The 27867-nt window shown below is 50.5% G+C and overlaps 1 protein-coding gene across 2 annotated transcripts; it reads right to left on the bottom strand.

Annotated features, from left to right (window-relative positions):
* Positions 1-1418: 1418 nt before the first annotated feature.
* Positions 1419-27116, bottom strand: ATOH8 (atonal bHLH transcription factor 8). 2 transcript variants are annotated; one of them, XM_032987425.2, is made up of 3 exons: positions 26341-27111; positions 11644-11835; positions 1419-3108 (listed from the first exon to the last, which is right to left on the bottom strand). In XM_032987425.2, the coding sequence occupies exons 1-3, from the start codon at positions 26803-26805 to the stop codon at positions 3103-3105; spliced, it is 663 nt and encodes a 220-aa protein (XP_032843316.2). In that variant the 5' UTR covers positions 26806-27111; the 3' UTR covers positions 1419-3102. The 2 variants fall into 2 exon arrangements, with proteins under 2 accessions (XP_032843316.2, XP_042664327.1); XM_042808393.1 differs by lacking the exon at positions 1419-3108 and adding an exon at positions 10956-11077 and having other exon boundaries at positions 26341-27116.
* Positions 27117-27867: the final 751 nt, after the last annotated feature.

Here is a 27867-nt window from a genome sequence, read left to right as displayed (position 1 = left end):
GTCCCATGGTGGGTTATGGTCAGCTGAGCTCCTGCAGACTGTCCCGCGTGGGGGCTGTGTTACAAGGGCTCCTCTGCCCTCCCATCCAGGTTGTGGAGCCGAGCGCTGGTGCCAACTGGGAGTAAAGGCTTTGGCTCTGCTGACCCCGGGGAGGTGACGGCCTGAGGGCTGTTTTACTTTTCCAGGATGATAACAAACGTAATTACCTTGTTATCGGCAGAGGAGAGCGCTCGCTTGGCATGTTTGCTGGGGAGGAGTGAGGCAAGGTCAGCTCTGTACCTCAGCTGACTCCAGCTGTGTGCCTGGCCAGGAAAGCAATGTCACCTCCACTGCAATGTCCAAACTCACATTTCCTACCCTTTGGTAAAAATTTACCCTTTTTGTCCAAGTTGGTTGGTGGAGCTGAGCTGGGCAGCACGGGGCAGTGGTAAGGATGACCACTGCTGCTCCTGTTGCCTTGCCTGACCTCCTGCTGCAATGCAAAAGCATCCACGCAGCCTCTTACAGAGGCTGCTTCACTTAAACCAAGCAAAACTTTTCTTTTTTAAAAAACTTTTGCGGGCTATCTTTCTGTCTGCATTTACTGGAGGGCAGCAGTAGGGTGTGAATAGCAGGAAACATTTAAGGAAAGTGAATTTGGGAATTTGTAAATGAAGCAACTTGGTCCCAAGGGTTAATGTTTCCCTAATCAAGGGGACAAACAACATTGCATAGTCTAAAGCTCCAATCACAACCTAATGATGCTGCCCAGCTTGTGACTTACGTATTTGTAGCAAATTCCTTATCTATCAACAGGAATTGAAAGGGAAAAAAAAAGGTAAATAAAGAATATCAGCAGTATCGTATCACTGACTCTCCCCGCAGAACTTGCCTTACTGATTAATTATTAACTCTCACAAACAGAAAGCCACTGCAGAACTCGTGACTAAAATATGATGCTATTTCTCAAATTAAAAATGCTTGGTGAATTTAATCCGCTGCTTGAAAGCAGAAATGCCCACAGGGTTTCCTTAGCCCCTGGCTATGTCACATAGCCTGTATGTGCTGGGGTTGCACCCCAAGTTGTCCCCATTGCTCTTGCTCAAAACCCAGATGGGAGAATTGCAGCGTGGCCTTGTACAAAACCTGCAGTTCCCCCTCTAGGTCATCTTGCGGTGCTGGGGCTTTTTTCTAGTGCCTTCCAGTTCCCTTTCTCTGTTTCCTGTGGCTGCGCTACATCCGTGAAGTCCAGCTGCTTGCCAGTTCTCGAAAGCAAATGCACTTTAAACCCAACCCTTTGACATGGGTGCAAACACCCCTGGAGTGTTTCCCGTGGCCCATGAGCTCAGCCCCTTTCCCTGTTACAAACTAAAAAGCTGGCTTTCATGTATATAATGAAAGACATGGTTAAAAAGTGTGCTTTAATAAAGAAATACAAATGACAATCTAAAAATGTATTTTATTGGGCTGCTAATAATGACCAGTGGTGAGGGCCAAGGGGTGAGCAGTCTCATTAGCTCCTGGGAGGGGGCATGGACAGAGCCATCCCTCATCTGTCCCAGAAATCAGGCAGAAGACATCTCGAGCATCCTTACCAGGAGCTCGCCCATCCTCGTCTGGTCCAGGGGACTTGGCAGTGAGCGGACTGTCACCACACAGCCTGGCTCCCCCCAGACCCAGACCTTGCTCCGGTGAGCTCAGGTTTTGCACACCAGCTCCCCAGTTCAGCGTTCATCTGCCAGTTGCTCAGCTTGAGAAATAAACGGGCAGGCACTGAGGAGTTCAAGTTTCATATTCATGTCAGTAAAACACAGACTATGCTGTTCCCCTGCCCGCTGAGCCTCTCGCTCTCCCCAGCGCCTGCTGATGCCCGGCCAGATTTGGACTGGAGTAAGTCAGACACCCAGGAACCTGATTTATGCTGATGTAGCCAGGATGCCAATCTGGCCTTGCAAATAACCTTTCCCCTTGAGTGGGATACAAATTATGTTATAATCTCCTTGGTTTGGAAACCCATATTTTTTTTTAACTTGAACACAGAGCTCTGTCCCCGCATCATTAGCAGATGTCTTGCATACGAACTGCATTACCTATAAAGTCTGCTTACTCCAAGCAAATGTTTCTCAATAATTTCTTTTTTTTTTTTTTTACTTCAATTTGAAGTGAAAGGTACAGTATAGGATTCAAATGCTTTTGCATTACATGGGTTTCTGACTACTTGAAAAACCCCATGGAAAAAACAACTTCACAAATCTGAAACGCCCGCTGAATCGTTTTGCTGCATTTCATTCTGCCTAGCTGAACTTTCTTTTAATTTCCTTTCTTTTTTTTTTTCTTTTTGCTTTACATGGCACTTAGCTTTTGCTTATTCAGTTTTATTTATTTATTAAAAAAAAAGTTTCATAGCTCCTGTTTCAGCTCTCACTTCGTGTCAGTATTTCTACCCTGTGGATGTGTTGCACAGGCAGGAACTTCAGCAAATTGCCCAAAAGGCAGAACCATGGAGTCGCTCAAAGAAAGAAGCAAACCTGAACGCTGAAGCACAATTTGGTATTGTCCCAGCTATTGCCCACACTGCACACTGGCTCCAGGGCTGCAGGCAGAGAAGTGCGGGCAGGAAAATTAAGAGGCGACTCACGGAAGGATTCAGAAATTCGGATTTGCCACCGACAGCTGGCTGGCCTGCTTGCCACCATCTGAATGGCACCTCTGACTTTTCTTTGGCTCAAAGATTTAACGTTAAGGCAAAAATAAGACACAGTGTAGAAGCTCCATCAAATCTTTGGCACAACAGCAACAACAACAACAAAAAAAATTACTGTACACATGAGCTGAGAGGGTAACATTTCCCAGTTAAGCAAAGGGAAAAGTGCTAAATAAATTGCACGTACTAAAAGGTGGCTGGCTTAACAACAATAAGAAGCATCCCTGTCCCTTTTTTTTTTTTCTTTTCCTTTTTTCCTTTCAGTTCCAGAGATTAAGAAAGTTTCTTGGCCAATCTTCATCTCGAAAAGGGGTTTCTGCAAAAAAGCTGCTTGCAGTCTTCATCTAGATCGTGCAACCTTTGCCAAGAACAGATGTAACTCTGGCTGGAAGCTCTTCTGAATCCTCCCTTCCTGGTTATTACTCCTGGAAAGAGAAAGATGCACCATCAGAACCATGAACACATGGTGTCCCAACGGCTCCTTGCACAAATGACCGTTGCTGATGCACGCTGGGGCGTCCTTGGGGACCATTGGCCATGAATGTGAAGATCTTTAAGAGCTGGGCTTGCAGAGCAACCATGTGTAGGTGCCACAACGGTGGCCAGATCTTACATAGAGCAGAGGGACCAGCAGAGAGGGGAAAAGGAAGGTTTCGGGAAGAAATGCAACCAGGTAATTAGGTGTTGGCTCCAGCTCCCGATGTAAAAAAAATTAGCAATTATGGTGAATACCTGCTTTTGACAAGACCTGCAGCCTTTGGGGTCTATTTCCAGCTTTAAAAGCTGATCTCAGAATTACAGAGAAAGCCAAGGAGTTGGGACAAGCTGGATTTGTGCAGGATATGGGGCTTATTTTTCTATTTTAGTGATTGCATTTACTGTTCTGCATGCACGGCTTCTCAGCCTGGAGGACTGCAACCTGTCCCTTGTGCCTGCGTATCCCCCCGTGAGTCATGGCCATGGCAGATGTACTTGGGTAATTGCATTTGGCTACAGAGTATTATGGCCAGGTCCTTTGGAAAATGCACAACTCCACAGCAGGTTCAGACAGGGAAAACCTCATTTAAAGCCCCTTGAACATTAAAATAAGCCCTGCAAATATCCCACAAACAATCGTTAGCACAGTTCAAAACAGAGTAAAATCCTCAGGGTCTGCTCTTTCATGAGATCACATCTCTGTTGTCCAAACTGCCTACATCATGTGGGCTCCTAAATCCTCCTTTAAGTAACTTAGGAATTAGAAACTTGGAAATGAGATCCCATTTACTGAGTCCAACCACTGTTTCTTGCTTTTTGCCAGTGGATTTAAAATCACTTCAGGGTGCAGTACAGCCTCTGAAGATCCTTTGGACACGGTCATCAGTTCCCTGGACAGATCAGCCATCTTTCTGAGAGTCTTAAAAAGGTCAAACTCCTTAAAGCTTGGCCTGAAAAATATTTTTTCCTCGATCTGTTTTGCTTCTGTATTGCCTCTCCTTTTACATTACTGCATATTGTAACATGAAAGTGTAAAATATTACTAAGATACCAATGTTTTATATTATTTACTTTATTTTACTTTATTTATTTTATTACTATCATTAGGGCAGCTCCTTGTGAGATCAACCATAACAGCTGAGCATCCACACCAGACTAAGGGGCAGGAGCACCCAAAATCTACCTTGCCACCCCTCCTGCCAAGTGAGGAAGCACAGGCCCACGTCATCCTCCATGCAAGAAATACTGATCTCTGCTGGACTCCAGACTCCTGGAGTTGGGGTCAGCACATCTGGATATGGTGGAGGAGGCATTTGGCCATGCAGCTCTGCTGGAGGACAGGATGGAGGTGTGGGCTGGCTGCATCCCAGAGATAAAAAAGTCCCCGGATAAATGTCACTCCATCTGTCCCAGCCTGCATGGGTTGCTCTCCTCCGTAAGCAATAATGAACTCTTCACATCTGGCACACACCAAATCTGAAAACAGAGCTCGTTATTGCAATTATTATCAATAAGGAGGTGTCTCTGCTGACTGTAAGTCACTACTTAGTGCTGCTTGGAACAGGAGAAGGCAGAAGTTATTGCCCTAATTCAAGGCCTTAATTGGGATTTAGGATTTTGAATAAATGAGGTTTAGGTGGGAGAATGACTAACAACCTTATATATCGCAAATGTTTCTGTTGGGAACCCCCTAAAATTATTTTTCAAGAATAAACAGTATATATTAATAACCTGCAATAGAAAAGTCAGTTGTTTAATTTATCCCACATGGAAATAAAAGAAGAAAAAGGAGGGAAGCAGTGACCACTCTCATTAATATTAAGACAGTAGAGGGACAAATTCCCCCTGCTCCCGTCTGGAACAGCAGTCTTAGCAAGCAAAACCTCTTCCACCGCAGGAATGAATTACCCAGTAATAGCAGCCTCATGCCCTATGCCAAAGCCACCAGAGTCACAGGGCCCCCCTGTCCCCTCCTTTGTACCCCTGGAGCTCTTTAAAGTACTGAACATATAGGGCTTGAGATTGCAGTTAACACCTCCTGCACTCAATCAGAGACTCTACCCTTTAGTGCAGGGTGCTTGATGCTGATAAAAAGCATCGGTGGGTTTTGGGAATCAGGATGGTTTTAGGAAGAGGAGCCTCAGTGGCAGGTCTCTGCTTTGACATCTTGGCAATTGGGGAAGAGCAGCCATGGTGGGGGGAAAGAGGAAATACGGACGAACCAGCCAAAGGCAAGTAAGGGCAATTGTGCTGTACCTTCACAGCGAAGGAAACAGAAAGGGGAGTGGAGAGATCCCTCTGCAGTGTGATGTAGGAGCTCAGCAGTCCTCGCTGGCACCGCTCAGTTGGTCCCCAGGTGCTGCCCAACACTGGCCATGGATTGTGTCAGGTGGGAACAGGCTCCTTTCTTTCCCCCTCCCTTTTCTACTCCAGCCAGGAACTCTGAAGACAGATTTATTAACCAGGGTCTGCTTTAAACTACTAGTATCAGAGCTCCCATGGTTCTTGAATTTGACAACTGGCCCAATGACCTTGGTGAGTTTTCAGCATCCCGGAGCATTTCGATCTCTATAAATCAAAGTACTTCTGGAATTGAGTCAGCCTTTGTTCCAGGGCTTCTCCTGTCTCTTCTACTCACATTTTCCTTTTGCTGTAGTTACCTGATATCTGTGGGGCGGATCTTACCCTATTCTTGGTAATACACTCATTACAAAGGGAACGGAGCCTGCGCTGGGACCCTGCTCCCACCGGGGCAGCGAAGCCCCAGCCTCAGCCTTTGCATGCTGCGATGCGGCTGCTCCAACACCCCTTAAAGCAAATGGCGTTTTGGGGTGCTGTCATGCAACAGTGGGGTCTCGCATCACATCCCTCTTGCAAGGAAAAGCTTTCGGCCCAGCTCTTTGGGGTACTGATGCTCAACCCTCCCGACGGGCCGAGGCAGGGTTTGCAGTGCCCCTGGGGGTGCACGTAGCTGCTGCTGGCTCGCTGCCTGGCGCTGGGCGAACTTGCTAGTGAACGTCGTGAGCCCTTAGCCTCAGAACCGTGCCCCCTTTGCAACTGCTGTTTCAGGTTGCAGGGTCATATAAAACACAAGCGATAAGCACAGGAATCTGCTACAGCGCTTACGCAGCCTCGCTACCCCCTCATTTTTAAGCAGGTCTGATCCCTGCGCGTGTAATCCTTCAGCTAGCGTGGGCAGCAATAACTCATGGCCAGGCAGATCCAGGCCCCTCCACCCCAGGGATGCTGCTGTCCCGCTGTCCCGCAGGCAGACGGATGGCTCGGAGTGGGTCGCTGCTCTCCTGTGGTCCAGCTCCTCCCCGGGGCCCGCGGAGCTGGCGGCCGTGGGGAAGCAGACTGGCTGGCTGCCCGCTCTCGCCTGCAAGTCCTAGCAGGGAAATGAAGCTATTTTTAAAGAGGAACCTCTGCTGAGTCAAACTGCAGAGAAAGGGAGGTCGAACCTCATTATTACACCCCCCATCCCTCACAGGACGGGAAGCCGCGAGGAAGAAAAGCCATGCAGATCGTCAAGAGTTTTACTGTGCTGGCTCTGAATGTGTTACAATAATCAATATCAGATGATCAATAACAGTAAACCCCGGCAGCCAGGATCATCTACGCAAACCAGGGGGTGGGAGCTGTGGCTTTATCTCGGAGCTCTGTCTAAATAAATCACGAGTCATAATACAGTGTTATCGAAAAAATATGCTCCAAGCGAATGGTTTCAGTGCCGTACGAATCAAGCCTGCCACTACCATTTCTCTTTTATATTATAAAACCTTAACTTGTTCACTCCTGCAAGTAAATATGCCTGCAAAATACCCTCCTTTAAATTTTTCAATGGGAGTAAGTGTTACCTACAGCGGGAGCTCTGCTTTTAGTGAAGTAGCAATGAAGCAGCATCAAGGCATGGCAGAACACCACAATAACGATTTTATATAATGCAATAATTACATACATAATGTGATCCATTTTAGCACAGCAGACTGCAACAAATAGAGTGGCTTTTCATTCTATATACGCTTCTATATCATTTAATTATCAGGGAATATGTATATATAGAGTGCATTTTTAATTTTTAATTCCTTGTGTCTGTGCGCATCCACACACAGGCACAAAAACCAAGAAACTAAATTCCAGCTGAAAACTTTTATTGAGCTCCAACTGCTCGCCTGTTATTCATAACCCAGTTTCCTCTCTCACAAAGAGACCTTTCGCATGGTTTGGTTTTTTTTTTTTTTTTATGTGTGTATGTTGTTTTTTTTTTTTTCTTTCTTTTTTTTTTTTTTTTTTTTTTTTTTTTTTCCCTTCTGCCTCGCTAACAGCTGCTCGCAGTGTTGTATCCTGAGTGATGATGAGGTTCTGAAAGTGTTTTTTTTGGAACAGATGGCCAGGAGAGAGCCGGGGAATGTGCCAGCAGCGAGCTGGGGAATGCGCCAAGTCCTGCAGTGACTGAGTACTCCGGGTTCCAGCTCGCGTGCCTTTCCCCTGCCCTCTGCCCCAAGTGGCGCCAGCAGGACTTCCCAGCTCGCGCTCCGAACATCTGGAGTCTGCGACTGCCAGAAGAGCCGGGACGGGGGGAGGATGAAGCAAAAAAAATCCCTCATCCATCCCTCCCTGCTCCGGCTTAGCTCCCATGGCCGCAGCGATGTTGCTGCCTAGCACGAGGGCTAATCAAAAGCAAAAAGGGCAAGGGAAGGAAAAGAAAATGAACCTTGCGATGGGAGTTTGGGGTTTTCTGTTCAGTGCTGGGTGTGTTGTATAGGGTATTTGTTAGCAGTTGGATCCTGCTCTGGGTAGACCCACGGGCTGTGGTTGTGCTGCCTGGTGGGGAGGTAAGGTTTGCCCTGTAGCCCTGCGGGCTGGATCTGTAGGGGCTGGGGGATGTGGAGTAAATTAAACAAAACCAGCAATCTCCAGAGAGAACACTTAGCCATGCACCCGAAAGCCCCAAACCCTACCCTGAGCCGTAACACCATCTTCCTGCAGGACACCAGAATTTGGCCCTGAGGGGGAGAAAAAGACTATAAAAGAGACTGTGCAAACAGCAGGCTGGAGCCAAAACCCTACAAAATCCGTGTGAGGCTTTCAGATAACCTCCGCTCACTTAGGATCACATCCCGTGCAGAAACAGGGTATGTCAGGGATGGGGAAACGTTGACTCCCCTTTCTGATCCACCGCCTTTCACTGCCGCATGCTCAGTGCTGCCAGAGGATGCTCATGGCTGGAGCCAAGGGCAGACCCCCCCTTTTCCCAGGACATCAGTGTGGCCCCAGCAGGACTCGGGGCTCTGCTGAGTGTGTCGCAACCCAAATCTCTGATGTGGTGCAACTCTTGTGTGCATGGTGAAAGGCAAGGCTTAGTCCAGATCACTTGTATAACCAAGCCAAAGGCAGCTTTAAAAAATGAAGACTATCATCACAATTCACCATGTCCGTGTGGCTTTTTTTTAAAGGAAAAGGCATTTTAAGCCCTTCAATTACCCTCTTTGCCACTTATAAATGAGATCTCCCATCAGCAAACACCTTCAGTCAGGTCTCAGTTGCAACAACTAAAATTGCCATATAACTGTAGTTAGGACTGGAAAGGGGATTTTTTTTTTTCCTAGTCAAGTTGGAAAGGCTTAAGCCCACTTTTCTAGTTAACAAAACGGAGTGGAAAGAGGGGGAAAAAATACCCATTAAATTTCCTATTGCAACAGCAAACTCTGAACAACAGCCTAACATCAGGGACAGCAGATAATTTGCCCTCAAAAACAAAGCAAAAGGCAATGCACAATCCAGCAAACACAACATCTGGAGCCCCTGCCTGCCAAAACAAACTCCAACCAGCTACTTTTTTGTGTGAAAAGCTCACGGTGCCATAGCACACTGCAGTCAGATTGCTGAGAGTGCAAGCGACAGAGGCAGAGACACAATGAAATGGAGATGGCAGGAGAAAGGGGTGCTGTGGACCCAACAGTAGAACTCAAGAAGTGGAGGTCTGTGCTTGGGCTTGCTGTGATTTTTTTTTTTTTTTTAAGAGAGAATAAAAAAGGAAAACCAAAAAACAACAACAACAAAAATATAATAACCACCCCAAAGTCGATAATTCAGAGGAACTGCTCAGCGAGCAGTGGTTTCAGAGACTTGATTAAAAACACACACAGCTTAAAAAAACGTGCCGATTTCAAAATTAATGAGGGCGCAATGATTTTGGGCCAAGCCATTGTATCCTCATCCAGCCGCCCATGTGAGGCCCCCCAGGAGACATATCCCATCACACCACCTGACATCCAGAGCTCGGATCTTCCTTGCACAACCCACAACCATCCTGCATCTATAGCTTCCCTCTGACAATGGCATTTTCCTCCCTTGTGCTCATGATGCCCTTGATTTGCTCAAGGAGAAAGGGAGATACCAAGATGAGTCCTCCCAACCTAGACTTTGCACTGCCATTCCTACCTACTGGGAATTACTGGTGCTACTTAGTGGCACCTACTGGTTTTGGCTTCCTCACCAGCTGAACATGCTCTCGCCATCATCTGAGCAAATACTGCTCGAAATAAAATGATACCTGTCAGCCAGGGGAATCCACAGGCTCTTGGGTTGCCCTAAACTTGGACTTTCCCAATTAGCAGAAATGCATTTGCAATATACTTTCCAGAAAGAAAAGCAAGGCAGAGCGAGGACCAAGACCCTGCCTCGGGTATAAAGCCCAGCTTTCTTTTTGGAGATGGTTTTTGGAGAAGGGTTAGGGTGGGTGTCCCTCAAGAACATGGAGAAAAGGCAGACTTTCTCCCAGTGACGCTGTTTTTGCGGATCTGCAGTGGCCCACCGAGAGGCGGGATGTGCTGATGCCCCGTGAGAGTTTCATTGTTCATGCGCTGTCAATGGGCTTGGGGCTTTTCTCCATGCCTCTGCTCCAGAGCAAACTTTAGAGAACAAACACTATAAATGGAAGGCTTTTAATTCTTAATTTATTTTTTTAATTAAGGATGGGACCAGCCCTAATCCTCAGATGTGAACATCCTGGGATTTGGAGCCATTTGAAATCTGGCTCTGCATTTTCTGTCTTGAAGCTTGCATTGGTTTACATAAGCCAAGACAATGCATCTCAGCCCATCGGACACCCAAAGCCTGAACACCAGCCCAGAATTCTGCTGAAGCCCCAAGAAGGATGCTCATCCCCTCCTTCTCCTCCACCTTGACTTGAAGAGGGGACCCAAGACCAAACTAGCAATCTGCTGAAGCTTCAAAGAGGATGTTCATCCCCTTCTCCTCCATCTCAGCTTGGGGAGGGGACCAAAGATCCAACTCTCACCTCGCCCTAGGGTTGGTGGCATCACATCAGTGTCCCTGAGACACCACTGCCTGTGGCACTATGGACCCTACAATGAACCCCCAATTTTGGGCCGTGCCCACGAGCTCCCCCCACACCTCCCACTTTCAGCCAGTGCTATCGGCTGTGGGCGAGCAGTGCTGCATCTCTGCCTGGCACTGCTGCTCCAGGGGCAGAAACAGAGCCCATGACAGCGAGAGGAAGCGACAGGGAGTGTGCTATTGTGTTTATTTATAAACTGAATTGCAGCAGGATGATTTGTTGGGCTAAAGAGGAGGAAAAGTGAGGAAACCTGCCCGAATCAGAGGCAGATCTTAACAACACTGGGGAAGGAGCCTGCTCCTCGGCTTAGCTGCCCATTCATCCATTAAAATCCTGCTGATTTATTATCCCGCCTGACAAGCGAGCCCAGAAAGCAGGGGGAAGTTCAATTCAAGTTTACAAAACTCTTTTTGTCATAAAAGCCCGAACAAAGACATCAATCACTCCTTTAATTCACCCATGTCACTCTCCGAGAGGAAAACTGGCAGAATGCTCCGCTTCCTCCTCCGGCTGCTTGACGATGATTTCACCTAATTGGTTCAGTGTTAAGTAACCTAAAGGAATGCAAGGCGTAATTAGATTTAACGTTGTTTCCTCAAGATACCCACATGTCCTTCAGGTCATACATCTTACTAATGTGTTTATACATACAATGTCTCCATTAGCTACTTTTTTTTTGTTGTCGGGTGATTTTTCCCAGAGATAAGTGTTAGATTAAACAAAACAGAAAACACAGGCGGGCAACCGTGTTTTATGGGCTCCAAAAGGCAACTCGAGGTTGGTTTGGTTTAACAAATAACAGCCCTGAGATGACTCTAATAGGATCACGCTCGTGTTAAAACACACGATGGGCGACTAATGAGAGGAAGAGCCCGGCACGGAGGATGGGAAGGAGAGAAAAGCTTTTGATTAGAGAGGAATGCAGTTATTACAAGATCAGACGGATGGAGGAGAAAAAGCAAGAAAGAAAGGCAAGGGATAAAAAAAAAATCAGGAAAATTTTTCAAGAGGTTGAGAAAGGAAGGAAACTGCTTGGATTTTTAGGCTTTTTCCCTTTTTTTCCACTTTTGTAACTTTTACCGTTATTTGGGGGGCAAGGGGGGGGGAGGCTGTAACATACCTTCCTTTTTTTAGATCTTCCTTCTGCTTGTAAGGTCCTAGTGCACTGCTCCACGCATTCAGAGAAGCTCATGTTACTGTGGTCAGCGCTGTAATCCAGGTCTGCTAGTCTGGCCAGGGAAAGGATATAGTTACAGGCTATTCTCAAGATGGCCAGTTTGGACAACTTTTGACCATAAGAATAGCAGGGAACCTAGAAAGGGTAACAGGGAAAAAAAAAAAAAAAATAAAAATTAGGCCAGATAAACAAAATATCTTTCTGCAAGCATGACAAAACAACTGTAGGTTATTTACTTAGCAGTTTTTAACATAAATAGGAACTCTAGCGATAAAAGGCCATATGGTCCCAACAGGTTTTTAAGAAGAACTCCCCTGCTGTTCTCCATGGGGATGAAAGCAGCACAAAGCCTCTTGATTTCAGTGGGCCAGTTCTGCTTAAAACACGATGGCAGGATACGGCCTGGGACGTCTGCCTGCCATTCAGTTCACTTCTCAGAGGCCCTTTTTTTCTCAGAAACCTTCAACTCCCACGCCACCTAGTTACTCATCTTGAGTAACTTATTTCCCATAGGTAGGTCCAATGTCACCACAGGTCTTGCAGAATAAGGCAATAAGGGGGGGTATGAGCAAATATATCATAACCTGGTGGGTTTGTGCTCAAACAGCATCGATCAAGACTTCCAGCCTGTGCAAAAACACAATGCTGTTGTAGGAACAGGACCTGGAGGCAGTAATTCCTACTTGCTGAAACACCCCGTCGTGGTACCTCACGTCCCAGAAGAGACCAAACCAGAGCCTGGTTCAGGGCCCTGGCCCTATCTTACACAATTTATTTCTTTAGCATTGGAGATTTCTAGTGTAATGTGAAACATTCAAACAATTCAAACTAAACAGCATGTGTCTAAATAACTGAACAGTATGTTTCCTGCTGCAAAAGGTCTGATTGCTTGTCGATCGTGATCCAGCAAAACACTACATATGTGCTCAATTTCAGGCACACAACTTCAGCATGTCCAGCTTAACAAGAGATCTTCTTCTGAGCTCAATAGGCTTGAGGCCCCGTTCACTAGTTTGCAAAATTGCTAAAGGTCACTCAGCCTTTAATGAACAAGAGTCTATTGCCTACAGGAAGCTGGAGCCGGGGGTTTATCTGAAATCCATCCGAGCCACTCAGGTTGTCTGACTACCCGTCAATCTAAATTTTCATACTACATCAATCACTGGAATGTCTCAATGTCCCTCCACCATCTGCCTCCATACCAGTCTCCATCCTCCTCACCCCTCTGGGGTGTCACACTCTGCTTAGGGTTGGAGATTTTTTAATGCTTCTTGACATGCTTGTGCCTCAGCTTCTCTTTTCTCCACAGAGACACAAATCCAGGCTCATCCCTGAAACGATGTCCCTGACTTTACATAAGACGGGTGAACCCCACAGCGGCCATATGCAGATGCCAAGGGAGGAGCAGAACAGCACAGGCATATATAGGATTTCCCCAAGTATTTTGCCAGGCTCCAACTAACGTCAGCTCCATGACCTCAGCTCGTGTTTAGCAACCCATGATAGATCTTTTCTATCCATGAATTTGGTCTGGTAAGCTGTAACCCTGTAAATTTTGAGCACCTGCAACATCCTTTTGCAAAGTTTTCACCCTAGTCTATATAACACTGCCCTCCTTTTGTTTGTTTTGAACCCAGCTCCTGCTATCTTCACCTGAGGTCCCCCAGTTCCTGTACTAGAAGAGAGGACAACAGATTGTATTCTCCTCCTCTGTGATACATGTTTTTAGTCCTCTATCATCTCTTCAGCCTCTTTTCCAGAAGAAGATCAAATCTCCTTAGCAGATAGTAGTGTGGAAGCCATCCCATACCTGTGATGACCCTTGCTGCTCTTCCCTGACCCTTTCCTAGTCCTTCTGGAGCCGAGAGGATCAGAACAACACACGATATCCATGTTGTGGACGCTCCATGTATTCATCTAGCAGATGCTTATGTTCTATGTTCTGTTTAATATTCCTTTTCTTGTAACTCCTGATTTGATTTGTGACCAGTACCAGGCACTGACCCCTGACCTTCACTGAACCATTTACAGAAACCCTGAGGTCTCTGTTCTCTGAGATAATGGTCAGCTCAGGGTCTGTCATTTCATATGTGGAATATGGTATGTTTTTTCCCATATGCATCACTTCACTTTATCTACATTGTATTTATTTAATCTACCATGTTATTACCTAGTCACTCAGAGTCATAAGGTCCCTCGGTAGTAATTCATCTGATCTTTGCTACCTCTAGCAAATATCAATACCTTTTGCTGGAGTATTATCAGAAAACTTCCTATTGCACTGCTCACACCCCTTTCCAGGTCATTTATCGACACACGCAGCAGCACTGCTCACACAGTCACAGTGTCAGGTGGTGGGACCTTTGAGGTCTCCAACCCAACTCCCTGCTCGAAGCAGAGCTAAACTCAGAGTCATACCCTGGTTTGTCCACTCATGACATCTCTCCCCACAGGTACTGGACCCACTGGTCCCTGCCTGTCCACCAACCACTAATCCACACTCCTGTCCAAGCTGCAGTGTCTTCAAACACTCCTAGGGAGGAGCTCTGCCGTAATACTTATGGAAATCCAAATTCAACCACCCTTATCCACAAGTACATGGATCTTAATGCTGTTGACCCTATGGCCCATTTGGCTTGTATGATACAGCTGAGGTGTATCACACAAGCAGTATCCAACCTCTCCAAAAGCAAGTTGACAAGCCTCAGGAGGCCTTTTTTTCATACACACCATCTGCTACTGATACCCCTGAGGAGGCAAGAAATCACAGAATCAGAGAACAGTTTGGGTTGGAAGGGACATTTAAAGGTCATCTAGTCCAACCCCCCCAGCAATGAGCAGGGACATCGTAAGGAATCTATTTATTCTCTGGGAATACCCAGTGTCACTGCTGCATTGACCTCAGCTGGCAGTTGCTCGCAGCAGAAACTTCTCTGCTGGTAACACCAACCCAAAAGGGACAGAGACACTTCCATGCCCAGCACTAGGTGTCCCACAGGATTCACGATACACTGTGTAAGACCCTCTTTGCAAAGCTGGCAGTCAAGGAAAAGACAAGGCTAAGTGTCGTCCCTACATCTCCAGAGTGAATCAGAGGGGTAGCTGGAAATGGCTGGAGTCTAGTGGGAAAAGGGGCCTCTTTTTGCCCAACAAAATCCCTCTCTAAATCCTTGCCTTCACCTCTTTGCCAGCATTATGCACTGTGCTTGCCCTTAGACCATAATACCTGGCCCCCAGACACAATAAGATGATAGCTATTTTGAAAGCAAGAGCTTCAGGCGGCAGAAACACCCAAGTCTCTTTGGATGCTGATGTAACAAGAACAGCAGAGCTCCCAGATCAAACAGCAGCGTGAAAGACCAAAGCAAGATGGAAACTAAAATGGAAGGATTCAGTTAAATGTGGGAATAATTTCAGAATTAGAGCAAGAAGGAAGTTAAATCGAGTGGAAGGAAAATAGACCACGAAATCCTTGAGGCAGATGCACAGACGCTGTCCAGTTACAACACAAGAAGGCAGGCTAATGTCTTTTTTCCTCATCTGTTTTGCTTTCTTTTGTGTTTTGTTTTTATTAAAAAAAAAAAAAAAAAAAAAGAAACAAAATAAAACCCAAACTGTTTGTAGGACATGTTTGCTACAAATTCCGAGAAAGATCTCCGTGCTAACACAGTTCACAAAATTCTCAACTGGGATTACACAACACTTTTCCCCCATGCTGCAGCAAAGTCCAAACTGGAGCTGCTCTGTATGTCCACGGGAAGAGATTCACCTTGAGCAGCTCAGACACCACCACGATGGGTGCGGGGCACCAACATTAGAATATAAGAGTTTTTGCCATGGTAACAGTGTTAGAATAACTATTTCATAGGAACCCTCCCTGTCTTGGCTCAGCTCCTGCCATTTTAATGTTTCCTTTTGAATTAAACATGGGAAATTGAGGGAGGAATGAGCCACTTAGTTCAGATCCAGATCCAAAGCTTCCCCAAGAAGTGGGAGGGGGGAGAAAGTGAACTTTGGTTTTATCCCTTCTTTAACAGAAGCCCAGCAGGGAGGAGGGGAGAGATTTGTACAGGCTGGAGTGAAGGGCGTCAATGACACACCTGGATGCCAAGAAATCTTCAAACTCCAACCCAAAACAGAGCGAGCGTCTTAGAAATGGGAAAAATGCCTGATGCCAGCGTGGCCACACAGGTGTAACCTTCCCAGCTCCCACGGGGTCTGCGCTACACAGATTTTGGGCAGGAGGTAAAGCAAGCAGGCATCTGTCACACTCCTGGTGAGCACCAAGCCCTTTCCTTCTGTCACCTTCTTGCTCACCACACCTGAGCCGAATAGACGTCAGTGCTCTGGTGGGAGAGCTGTGAAGACAGGAGCTGAGCAGGTCCGTTCAGAGCCAGGGGGAATCAGGGGAGAGCTCAAGTTCCCGTGCAGTTAATGAAAATATTTCCCTTATCTGACCTCACTGATTTCTGCTGAGCGGCAGCGCAGCTCACCATCTTGCCTGCAATATTTGCAGTGATTAAAAGGAATTAGGAAGGAACTGCAACTGAAATTTCACACCAATCCGAAGGAATGCAGCTGTCTGCTAGAAAGGAAAGGATACTGGCACCGTCCTTGGCTTCAGGAGATCAGCACAGCGGCGGGCTGGGACCAGCAGGAACCAGAGCTTCAGCCAGAGGATGTTTGTTGGTTGTGTCTGTGAAGGGCTCTGCGGAGTCTCATGGGTCTTATCAGTGATCCCCAGGCTGGCAGGGGCCGAATCAACGCAAGATGAATGCTCTCGAGACATATTCCTGTGCAGAAGAGCCCTTCTTTGGCAGGAAGATAGGACGGGATGTGACTTAACAGGTCCTTTCCATCCTTGACGTCTGCGATTCAGAGGCAGCGCCCTTGGAAGACCAAAGATGCTCCTTTTGAAGTCTGTGGGAAGTCTGCCGCACACTTGACCGGAGCAGTGCTCGAACCACAGTCAGCCCTCCCGGGGAAGGCAGGGCTCCGCTACAGCTCCCCAGAGGGTCACTGTCATCCACCAAAGACATGGTCTTGGAGTTGATTCTCACCCAGGGCACAGGAGACTGCGGGATGAGACTGGGGAACAACTACAGAAAAAGATTGGTGAGAGGGTACAACAGCCACCCCTGCCAGATGAAGGGTGCAGGGTATGTTTACCATGATGGGTCTGTGGGGAACCACGAACATCCCATGGACTTCAGGAACATGAAGCCAGTTCGCACCATTGCGCTTCTAGCTGGGTATCTCTGTCCTTATCAACAAGATACAATTTCTATTAAACGCCCTCTGGACCTGTACAGATAACATCTGTAAAGCCAAGTCCATTCTGCTTTTACGTGGGATGAAAATGTTGGAAGAAAGAAAGGTGTTGGGTGCTGGATGTCCAGACCTCTCTGTTATGCTAAAAATGGGACTTAGCAGCACAGACCCCCTCCACATGAAGGTCACTCAGGGCAGAATTGGGCCCCCTGGCTACAGCAGGGAAGCCAGGGTGGCTTCAAGGCAAAGAAACACCCACATTTGCAATGTAGTGTAAGCTAAGCCCTCCTGACAGCTATGTCCTCCACAACACACTGTAATAAGCTGCTGAATTTACCTGTCTGCTAATTCATCTGGTTTATTTTTATGCTGGGAGTTAAAACACATCAGCCATCCCTCCCCGGCAGTGCATTTGGCTGCCTCTTCCCTGCGTCCAAACACACAGTGCAACTGCACTGTCTCATTGCTTGTGCTGCATCTCCTGCCAAAAATATTTCCAGAAGGTTCATATAAATGTCCAGTGCTTAATAGTTTTGGCTTTTGTACATCCCTCCTTTCACCCCGGGGTGAGTCAGACATTTCCTGGGGTTTAGGCACCTCAGGGGAAAAGCAGCAGGTTGGGGCAGCAGGACCTGATGGTCCTTGCTTGTTCGCCCTGTGCACAGGGGAAAACTTTCTCTCACACCATCCCAAAGTATCTCAGGGCTGGTGTCTGTGGAGCTACCAGGTGGAGGAGAAGAGAAGTTGTGGATGCCCCATCACTGGAAGTGTTCAAGGTCAGGCTGGATGGGGCTTTGAGCAACCTGATCTAGTGAAAGCTGTCCCTGCCCATAGCAGGAGGTCAGACTAGATGATCTTTAAGGGTCCCTTTCACCCAGCCCATTCTGTGATTCTACGAGTAACAGTCTTAACAAGCTGAAGGCCTTGTCCAGAAGATCATTGCCTGTTTTCAAGTTGTGTTACGTTGTGGAACATGTTTGGGAAAGATTTGGTGCCAGCCTTCTTCTTTTCACCCAGTTCTGGGGGAGAGGTGAACACATATGGGTCCTCCTCCTACTTCTCAGGGGATCCACTGGTTGATGGGCCAAGTTGGTGTGTTCAGATTCACCAGCAAGGGACTTGGCTTCCCTACCTTGCTCTTGACAGCTACATGCTCTGAGTCCTTCTTAAGATCCCACGTAGGACGATGATGATTTATACAGCTGTATAATGAAAAAGCCTTCAAGCATTCCTGGGGTGTCTTTTCACAGTCCTGCCAGACCCCTTCAGTGCAGTTGGTTATCAGTGGGTGGATCTGCTGATTGCAGAAAGGGCACCGTGGAAGCAGACAGCTTCCATAGAGCGCCTGAACTTAGGACCTAGGAGAACCCTGGTGTGTGGTTCAGAGCCACCAAGCAACTTGCAGACCAGACAGGCAGTTTCGCTGCCTGCAAGACTACTCCCACGTGCAGCAGCAAAATCTGCTGCATGGCCCTGGTCCCCAAGTACCCCTCATCGTGCCCACGGCACAGCAGTAGCCAGCCTCCTCTGATGGTTCTTCATGCCACTGGTGCTCACTACACTGAACTGGACCTTTGGGGCAGTGTGTCATGGATTTGAATCCTGCAAGGCCAGATCCTGACTTTGTGGATAAATGGCATGGTTCTCAGGGGAGTGCTTTTGGAGAAGGGCCCCATAGAACAGTTTGGGTTGGAAGACACCTTTGGAGGTCATCAAGTCCAATCCCTCCTGCAGTGAGCGGGGACATTTTCAACTGGATCAGGTTGCTCAGAGCCCTTTCCAACCTGACCCTGAATGTTTCAAGGGATGGGGCATCTACCACCTCTCTGAGCAACCTGTTCCAGTGTTTCACCACCCTCACTGTAAAAAATTTCTTTCTTATATCTAGTCTAAATCCACCCTCTTTTAGTTTAAAACCATTACTCCTTGTTCTATTGCAACAGGCCCTGCTAAAAAGTTTGTCCCCATATTTCTTATAAGCCCCCTTTAAATACTGGAAGGCTGCTATAAGGTCTCCCCAGAGCCTTCTCTTCTCCAGGCTGGACAACCCCAACTCTCTCAGCCTATCCTCATAGGAGAGGTGTCCCATCCCCCTGATCATTTTTGTGGCCTCCTCTGGACCTGCTCCAACAGGTCGATGTCTTTCCTGTGCTGAGGACCCCAGAGCTGGATGCAGTGCTCCAGGTGGGATCTCACCAGAGCAGAGTAGAGGGGGAGAATCCCCTCCCTCGACCATCTGTGGGTGTCACGGTGTCAGATGCTCTGCAGAGCTCTAGTCCAGCCAGCAATGGGCAGTTATTTCATACCATGGGCGTGGGAGGCTTTTGTTTTTCTGCCACCAGACTGCAGTGGTGGGGAATGGGCAGCCCTGTTCTAGCAAAGCAATCACAGCAGCTTCAAAGAAAGCCTCATCTCTGCCTCGCCACAGGCAGCGAAGCATCCAGCCAGGGACCAAACCTAGCTTAAAAATGCCAACAAGAACAAAAGCAGCATCGCTCAGGCGGGAGCACTAGTCCTGACCAAGGCGCCTTCGCCTCTCGGGTGGGTCCACGCTGTCAAATAACCCAGCTCCCGGTTCCCTCCCAGCTCCTGGCTCCCCCATCGCTCACATTGCAAAAACATGAGTTCACTCTTTGGAGCGAATGAATTGGCTTCTTCCAAACAAAACCTAGGTGTGGTGCTGGGTGAGTTCACCCAGGGGATCTCTTCCAAACGGCAGTCTGGTTAATGCTGCCCCAGGCCTGGCTCTGCTCCATTTTGGACAGTCCTTCTGCACTATTCACCGGACGTTTGCACCCTGAAAGCCTCCTCCACATCCTCAGGGCATGCAACACACACTCTCAGTATCATGCGATATCATAATATCACATTGCTGAGCTGCAGCAAAGCTCTTATCTTATTGCAGGCTCTTTAAACCACCTCCCAAAATAATAACTACACAGAGGACTACTGGGGAAATCCCAGGGTCATCGGGCACAGAAAATCTTTTCTACAAGGGGCTGCTCTCAAGCACTGTAGCAGGGAGGCACTTTTTTGGGTGACATTTTAGTTGTGATCATCTCCACATCTGAGGTCAAGTGGGTCCAATTCACCTGGGAAACAGGAGAACAAGCTCCACCATAGATAATGGCATTACACTGGCATCAGTTTAGCCTTGGTGATTCTTTAGTCACTGGCTACTGCTGGACACCACCGGGTTTTCCACACCCTTGCTACCACCACTTAGACCCAGGAACCGCCCCGAGCCTGTGGTCAGCTGCAAGGAGCACAACCCTCCCACAGCACACACATCCCTGCATGGCCTGGGGGACAGTGCAAACTGGGACCAGGGTGGGACACACCACTTTGTGAACACACACGGCATGTGGCCCAAAGGAGATGCAGGTCAGAAATAAAGAACCCGTGGGGCTCTGCTGCAAGGTACCAGAAAGTGTCGCACCTCCCCACCACAGGGACCGCAGCCAGGAGAGGAATTTGAGAGCTGATTAAGGCAGGGAGCGGAGGCTGGAATCAAAGCCCAATGGAGAAAAGCAGACTCTTTCCTGCGATTTCAGCGGGAGCCGTAAGAAAACACAGAGGTTAACTCGGGGTGGCTGCAGCAGGCAGAGCAAATACCTCCCGACAGGAGTGGGATTTGTAGCAGAGGATAAAATCAGTTAGACAGCAGCCAAGGGAACAAACAAGCCCGGTTCTTGGTGACACACAGTCATTGTTTTCAGGATTTTTGTCCTTTTGTCTGGTTTCTCCCTTATTTTCTCTCCCCTTGTGTTGCTGCAGGCCAGTATTTTGTCATCTTCTTTAGCTGTTAAACCACAGTGCCGCCCTGCTCTGCCCCAACCAGACTCTAAATAACTGCAAGCGTCACTCCGGACTGGCTGAAACCACCGAGATGCTCCGGTTAACGCTGTGCCGTTGGATGACAACGTGCAGCGGTGGCACTGCACATTGGGAGGGAGGTGTGAAGGATGCTCCGGCTCTCCCGAAGCGCAGCAGCACCTCTCCAACCACCACCGTGGAGCAGGGCCAAACCTCCCCGGCACGGCTGTCACTGCCAGGGAGCTCAACAGACGGTTTGTCTTCACGAGCTGGGTTTTAAGGCATCTCAGGGTTTCCTGATGGTGGGATCATGGCGGGGGGGGTGTGAATCACTGGGAAGAGGGCTGGAAGGTGTCAGCAGGTGATGGAGGAAAGCTCTCAGCCACCCCCACCACGCAGTAAGGACACGCTAGCGACACTGGTCTCATATGGCATCCCGCCTGCAGAGGTGACAAACCACAGCCGCCTTTGGGATGACACACAAGGAGGACGAGCACGTAATGATGCATCCCCAGAATAGTCTCAGCCTCCACTGGCTTGTGGCTAAGGCACTGCTCAAGCCGCAGGTCCTTCCTGCATTTAGTGTCTGGCTTGTCCCTCCAAACCCCTGCAGACAGCTTGCCCCCCACGCCACCCCACAGCAACGCAACCTCCTCCTGTGGCCTTGAGGCTGCCACTCCTGATGTCCCACCATGCTCTTGACGGGAGTGAGCAGGGTCTTTTCTGCAATGATTTAACAACAAGCCACAGCAGCCATGTGCATGCCGGCAGCAAAAAGTGAAAGGATGCTAGCGGGGGGAAAAAAACTCCACTCCAGCAGCTAAAAAGCCCTATAAAACCCTAAAATATCTCCAGAACCCACATGAGTGCGGAGAGTGAGGCTGTCAGCTGCTAAGGCAGAGAGCGCCCTGGTAATGCAGTGGTGAAAAGATTTAGAAAAACGCCAATATACTTCAAGGGAAAATAAATGTCTGTGGACACATTTGCTCCCGGCGCAGACTCTAGCTTGCTGTGGCTCGATGCGTTGCTTTCTTGAGGAGGAGCTGGACAGCAGTGCTCCAGAGAGAAACCAGATGTGCAAGCCTAGGCAGGCTCCAGATCAGGAAGGCTGCTGTGGTTGTCTCGGTCCATCGAGGGAGAGTTTGCTGCCACCTTAGGGTCTGTCAGCACAGCTGAGAAGCTCAATCGCAACTCCTGCGAGTGCGGGACACTGGTGGGAGTTGGTCTGCTTGGGTGCCTGTTGCAGCCTAAGGGTGGAGAGCACTATCTCCTCCCAGCCAAGGCCTCCAGGAGTAAACCTGGTGGCTAGGTCCATGCTGTAATAAACATTAAGATGGTTCAGTTTCACACTTGGGCTGTGCTGGGATAAGAGACTCTTGCTGCCAAAAGGAGTCTGGAGACAAAAAAAAGGCACCGATGTTGCTGGCAACAATGGCCCGGCCTGGATAGCAGTTGCTGTGAAGATGTGCAGTGGTATGGTCACATCTTGTCTCCTCCGAATGGCTGCACTGCTTCATGAACTGGAACATCCACCAGGCACGAGGACACTTCAGATGGAGGAGGAGATGACCGTGGGTCTTTGTGAACTCAGTGCTGCATCTCTGTCTGCATCAGAGATGTCTGGGTTTGCTGATGACCCACAACAGCAGGGAGAGGGAGGCAAAAAAAAGGACGGAAGTGGCAATCTGTCATGTCACTTATGGGGGGTCCTGGAGCAGCTGGGACAGTGCAAGAACCTGCTGACCAGCACCTGCCAGGGCATCTGAGGGCAGGAGACCAGTGCTCTGGGAAGGAGCTGCCCAGCCATGGTGACAGGAGCAGCACCCAGGAGGGACACCCAGAAAGGCAGCAGCAGCGGGAGAGCAAAGTACAACAGAAGTATCTCCACCATCTCAAAGTGTTTTAGAGCAGGTGAGTGTTTTCCCTAGGGAACTAGGATAACCTCAGGAGTCCACTGTCAGTGGAAGGATCGCTTGGACAAATGATGCTTGAGGGACTGAAGGGGGGGAAAATTTCTTCCACACTGAGTAGCTGAAGATCACAAGTGCCAAGACTAGAGGGAAGGAGCTGTATCTACTCTTTCCAGTCTTATGGCCCTATGGTGAAGGCAGCAGCTCGATACAGAGAGAGGGAGAGAGATCCTCGTTCCTGGTGGCCAGGGCGCCAAGGGGCAAGCGCAGTGACACATCTCTCCCAACAGCAGGCAGCTTCTTGGAGCTGGCAGCTGCCCATCTACCTCCCACCTCTGAGGGGGCCCTGGCCTCGGAGGCAAGCCAGGGACAGCTAAGTGCTCAGAGACATGGCTGGATTAGCCTCTCCTTGTGTGAAACGACTGTGGCCGGCTCTTCCTCCATCAAGAACTGGGGAAAACGAAACCACCACCTCTTCCTGCCATCTGGAGAGCTAGCCCGACACAAGCCGAAACATGTGTGCCATATGTACACAGCTGCGGAGCGCAGGGACGCTGCTGTCAGCCCATCTGCCCGGCCCGATGCGTGCCAGCCGCTCGCCCTCGGGTGGGCTGCCGAGATGGGGAGGGTGTCCTGCAGAGGGGCATGGCTTCCCCTTCCTCCTCCTCCTCCTCGCTGGGCACGGACAGGCTCCCTACAGCGTGGCTGCGGTGGGCCTGATCCTGCAAGCACTGGGGTTTTATCCCACGCATGCCAGTGAGGATGGATATCTCCAGCCCCGTGCATCCAAACAAGGTGGGGAAGGGGGGGGGGGGGGGCGACAGCTGCGTGGGTGCCGGGTACCGGTGGCCGAGTGGGGCTCCTGCTTCCAGTGGCTCCACATCCAGCTCCCGACCCCTTCCCAAAGGAGTGCGGGGCCAGGGCCGGCTGCGTGCAAACACGGCGCTCTCCCGTGCTCCTCGCCCGCCCGTCTGCGGGGAGGTATCGATTTCAGCGCCTCAGGAAAAGCCTCCCAGCTGCTTAAGAGCCTGATATGTGATGACAAGGAGGAGACGGAAGACTAACCGAGGAGCAAGAAGTAAACCGAGGGCTGCGGCTGACGGCACACAGGGACTGCCTCCTGCACAGGGCTGAAGGCCCTTTGTATGCTCGGGGATGGGAAAAGACGGCAAGAGAAAGCCTCCCTACTGCGTTTACCTCTACAAACGCATCTCTCTGCACTCCCGCTTCCCGGCCCCTCTGACCAAGACGTGACGGAAAGCAAGGTTCTCTCTCCTGCTCCGAACTGTTCCTCAAAAACCTCTCCGCCGGCACCGGTGTGAATGATTTGAGTGACAAGCCGGCACCGCGCGTATGTGCAATGAAGCTGACTGTCACCTGATGTCACGTACGGCACCAAGCACGCCGTTGGCAGCCCAACAAGAAATGAATCCAAATGTCATCCAATGATGGTCGGGACAGCCAGCCCACCCCTCAGCAAATTGCTAGGAAAACCTTGCAGCAAACATTTCCCAGAGAATTATTTCTTTCTCTCTGCAGAGCGAACACAGCTCTGCTAGTACGTTCCTGGGCTGACCCTAGAGACTGGCTTTCATGGTAAGAGAGGACAGCAACTTGTTCTCCAGTCTCTTTGGGCTCCCAGCTGAGTCCAGGGCTGAAATGATTTATGGAGACAGGGCCAAGGCCAGGAATCTGAGGCTTTTCAAGAGTTGCCCATTTCCCAAAAGAGTGCGGCTTTAATTTGTTGCTTGCCTGACTTCTGCTTGAGGCTCAGCCTAGAACAAGATTGCCAGTGATTTGGGAAATCAGTGCTACTTCCCCTTGCGGTTTTGGTGGTGTAGATGTCTGTCCACGGAGAATTAGACTGACACTTCCAAGCACGTTACATGCAGTTGCCAAACAACTGAGATACGGAAGCAGCTTATAGAAACAACATATATCAAGTCTGGAGTTTGCATCTACACGGGGCCGCCTCTCACCGCGGGAGAGACAGCATCCAGCACACACTGGATTACCGTGATTATAACAGAAGCTTTCAGATTCCACCACCGCATGGTGATTAAAAATGGTCTAGTTTAGACGCTTATCAGCAATTGTCTCCTGATGTAGTCTCAGCCTGCGCTTCCTACTGAGGCCGGGGCTGGAAGTCTGTTTGCAGAAGTAGATGACGGGGAAGGATTAACTGTTGGGGTACAGCTACCCGGCACACAGCAGTCACTGAGAAAGGCTGGAGGCGTCACACAGGAGACAGAAACAAGCAGAGCTCCTCTAAGCAGGAAACAGGATTGCCTCCTAAAGCGAGCACACTAGGGGAATGGCTTGAATAAGTAATGTCTGAAAGATGGTAGCCAAAAGGCTGGGTGTGTGAGCCCCCCTGCAAGCAGAGTGTGCTGCTCCCACCAAGCTGGAGGGACCATCCCGGGAGAGGCGATGCTCAGCACCTCTCACGCTCAGACTCATCTGCAGCTCACAGCCCTCAAAGCCCTGTGCATCTCCCCCTTCCTACACACCTGGACTAGTCCGGTCAGCATTTACTGGGAAGGCAGAAAAGCCGGGACAGCTGGGCTTGCACAGTGTGACAGCACATCTTTGTCTATCCGGGGGCTGTTGCAGGGTCCCTACACAAAGAGAGAAGTATAGGGCTGAATACAGGGGCCAGGGCACTGATTTATCCTTGTGGGGAAGTTACACGAACATTGCAGCTTCTGCAGATCTCTTCTCACCTTCTACACGTTGGGGAAGCGATGGAGGGATTTTGTCCAAAACTTTATTTACCTTTCAGAAGCTCCACCCTGCCAGTGCGAACAAATCTACTGTCCTTCACAGACAACCATAAGGATTTTCAAGACTTCTCAACAAGAAAACCCAGCACCATACACACTTCAAGCACACACTACAGTAAAAATAACGGGTAACTAACCTGCGGGGGACCACAACTTAACTCAGCTCTCCCTGGCACACGGAAAGTTTCAGAGGTGGCTGCAGGAACCCGAAGGGCCCTGAGGGCTCAGGCACCCTGCACAAAAGTCAACGGGAGCATGTTGCTGCCCAAATTCCCAGTGATCCCTTTGGGGCAGCCCACCCCAGCAGCACAGCTAGCAAGTACACGTGCTCATGGTATGGGAGCATCACCCCAGCTCGCAGCTTGGCCAAGTGCCTCTCTTCACTTTCTGTTTTCATTTGGAGGGCTTTCTCGGTTTTGTTTCATTCCCCCCCCCCCAGCCCCCCTTCCATGCCATTCTCTTTTCCGGGGGTGAGGTGGGGGGGGGAAGTCCAAAAGTTTCTAACTGCAAGCAAATTAAACCCCCTTATTTATTTGAGTGTTAGCATAGCTCTTAGGGTTGGTACTTCCAGGCATTTTGTACCGACTTCCCCTTCTGTCAGGCGTCCACTCCAGGCTCCTGCCTTTCACCGCGCCCCCCCCCCCCCCCCCCCCGGCCTCCAGGCGTGCGGCAGAGCGGGCGCCTTCCCCCGCGCACCCCCCAAAAAACAGAGCAGCGGGGCGGGCAGGAATTTGCCAAGCGATGCCCGGCGCCACCACCCGCGCCTGCGGAGCCCCCGCGGGGCAGCAGGACCCCCGGGGGTTGGGAAGGGTGTGTGTGTCGGGGGGGGTCGGCGCGGTGCCCCGACCGTCGGCAGGTACCTGCTTCCGCAGCGCCTCGAAGGCGGCGCTGATGGTGTGGACGCGGGTCCTCTCCCGGGCGTTGGCCAACAGCCGCCGCGTCTGCTGCAGGGCTTTGATCTCCGGCGAGACGCCGGCCGCCTCGCCCGGCCGCGGGCGCGGGGAGGAGGCGGCGGGCGGCGGCGGCGGCGGCGGGCGGGCGGCGGGGGGCGGCGGCGGCGGCGCGGCGGGGAAGGCGCTGGCGGCGGCGCCGAGGGCGGCGGAGCGCGGCTCCCAGGCGGGCGGCGGGGCGGCGGGGGGGGGCGGCGGCGGCGGGAGAGGGGGGCCGCCCCCGCGGAGCCCCCCCGCCCGCCGCCCGCTCAGCACTTTCAGCTCCACGCGGAAACTTTTGCAGCCGTGTTTGCGCCGCAGCCGCCGCAGCCCCCCCAGCTCGGCGGCGCAGAGGCGCGGCCAGGGCTCGCCCTCCGCCAGCGGCGTGCTCCGCATGGCGCGGGGCGCTGCGCGGGTGCGCTCAGCGCCGGCCGCTCCGCCGCTGCGCTGCCGCCGCCGCCGCCCCGCCGCCGCCCATCTGCGCCCGCTCGGCCGCGGCGGGCAGCGGAGCCCCGGCGGGCCGGCTCCCTCCGTCAGTCCGGGCGGCCGTCAGTCCGTCCGTCCGTCCGCGGCTCCCCGCAGCCTGCCTCCCACCACCGCCGGCAGCCGGCCCGCCGCGCAGATGAGCGGCTTTAAAGAAACAGGAAGGCTGGCTTTTTTTTTTTTTTTTTTTTTTTTTTTTTTTCTTCCCAAAACAGCTGTGCTGCCAATCTCCTTTGTTCATCCCCCCCCACCACCCCCCCCTCCCTTCCCTCCCACCCCACTCCCACTTTCTTCTTTAATCTCGCTCTTCCATGCGATGGAAGAGAAATCCTGCCCCCCGGAGACTCGCCGCGACCCACCGTGTGCGCTTCCCCCCCCCCCCCTCCCTGCCCTTGCCTCCCCAGGGAAATCCGTGATTTGCTTTGGTTTCCAACCCCCCTTCATCCCGCTTCTCCCCTCCTATCGCTCTTTTCCACATCAAGATCCTCATCTGCGAGGTGGAGGGTTGCTTGACTCCACGTTGCCTTCCGAAATGTGCCCGGGAGCACTAAGGGCACCCCGGCGGGATGGGGAGCGGGGGCACCCGGGGAAACTCCAACACCTCCCAGCTATCCCTCCCCTCGCCGCTTTGCCCTTCACAGCTCCCTGAAGCCTTCGGTTGCTGCTCCGCTACCGACTTCGAATCCGCTTGGAAGAATTATTCCGCAGCAAAGGGCTGCCCTGTTTTTTTTCACAGAGATAATAAGGAAGCTGGGACGTGTGGGTAATTTCTGCCAACCGTGGGCTGCCTTCTGCTGGCACCCCAAAACCCCTTAACTCCCCTCACCCCAGGCACGCCGGGGGGAGCAGCCCCAGCGCAGAGGGGCCAGGGGTCTCGGCGGAGCGGGCAGGCGGGGTGGAAGGGAGCGATGGAGAGGTTCAGGGGCTTGCCAGAGGTCGCAGTCAGAGCTGTGGCACAGTTGGGAATAAACTGCA

The sequence above is a fragment of the Tyto alba genome, unplaced genomic scaffold (assembly GCF_018691265.1).
Source record: "Tyto alba isolate M040663 unplaced genomic scaffold, T.alba_DEE_v4.0 Super-Scaffold_6, whole genome shotgun sequence".
Taxonomy (NCBI): Eukaryota; Metazoa; Chordata; class Aves; order Strigiformes; family Tytonidae; genus Tyto; species Tyto alba.
This window is presented reverse-complemented; position numbering and strand designations above follow the sequence as displayed.

What these genes read in the sequence shown, in the direction of transcription:
- ATOH8 (XM_042808393.1), bottom strand. Translation starts at nt 26,805, where the DNA reads ATGCGGAGCACGCCGCTGGCGGAGGGCGAGCCCTGGCCGCGCCTCTGC. An exon ending in TCGAGGCGCTGCGGAAGCAG is followed by an intron (nt 11,836 to 26,340) that starts GTACCTGCCGAC and finishes TACCCTTTCTAG; the next exon opens with GTTCCCTGCTATTCTTATGG.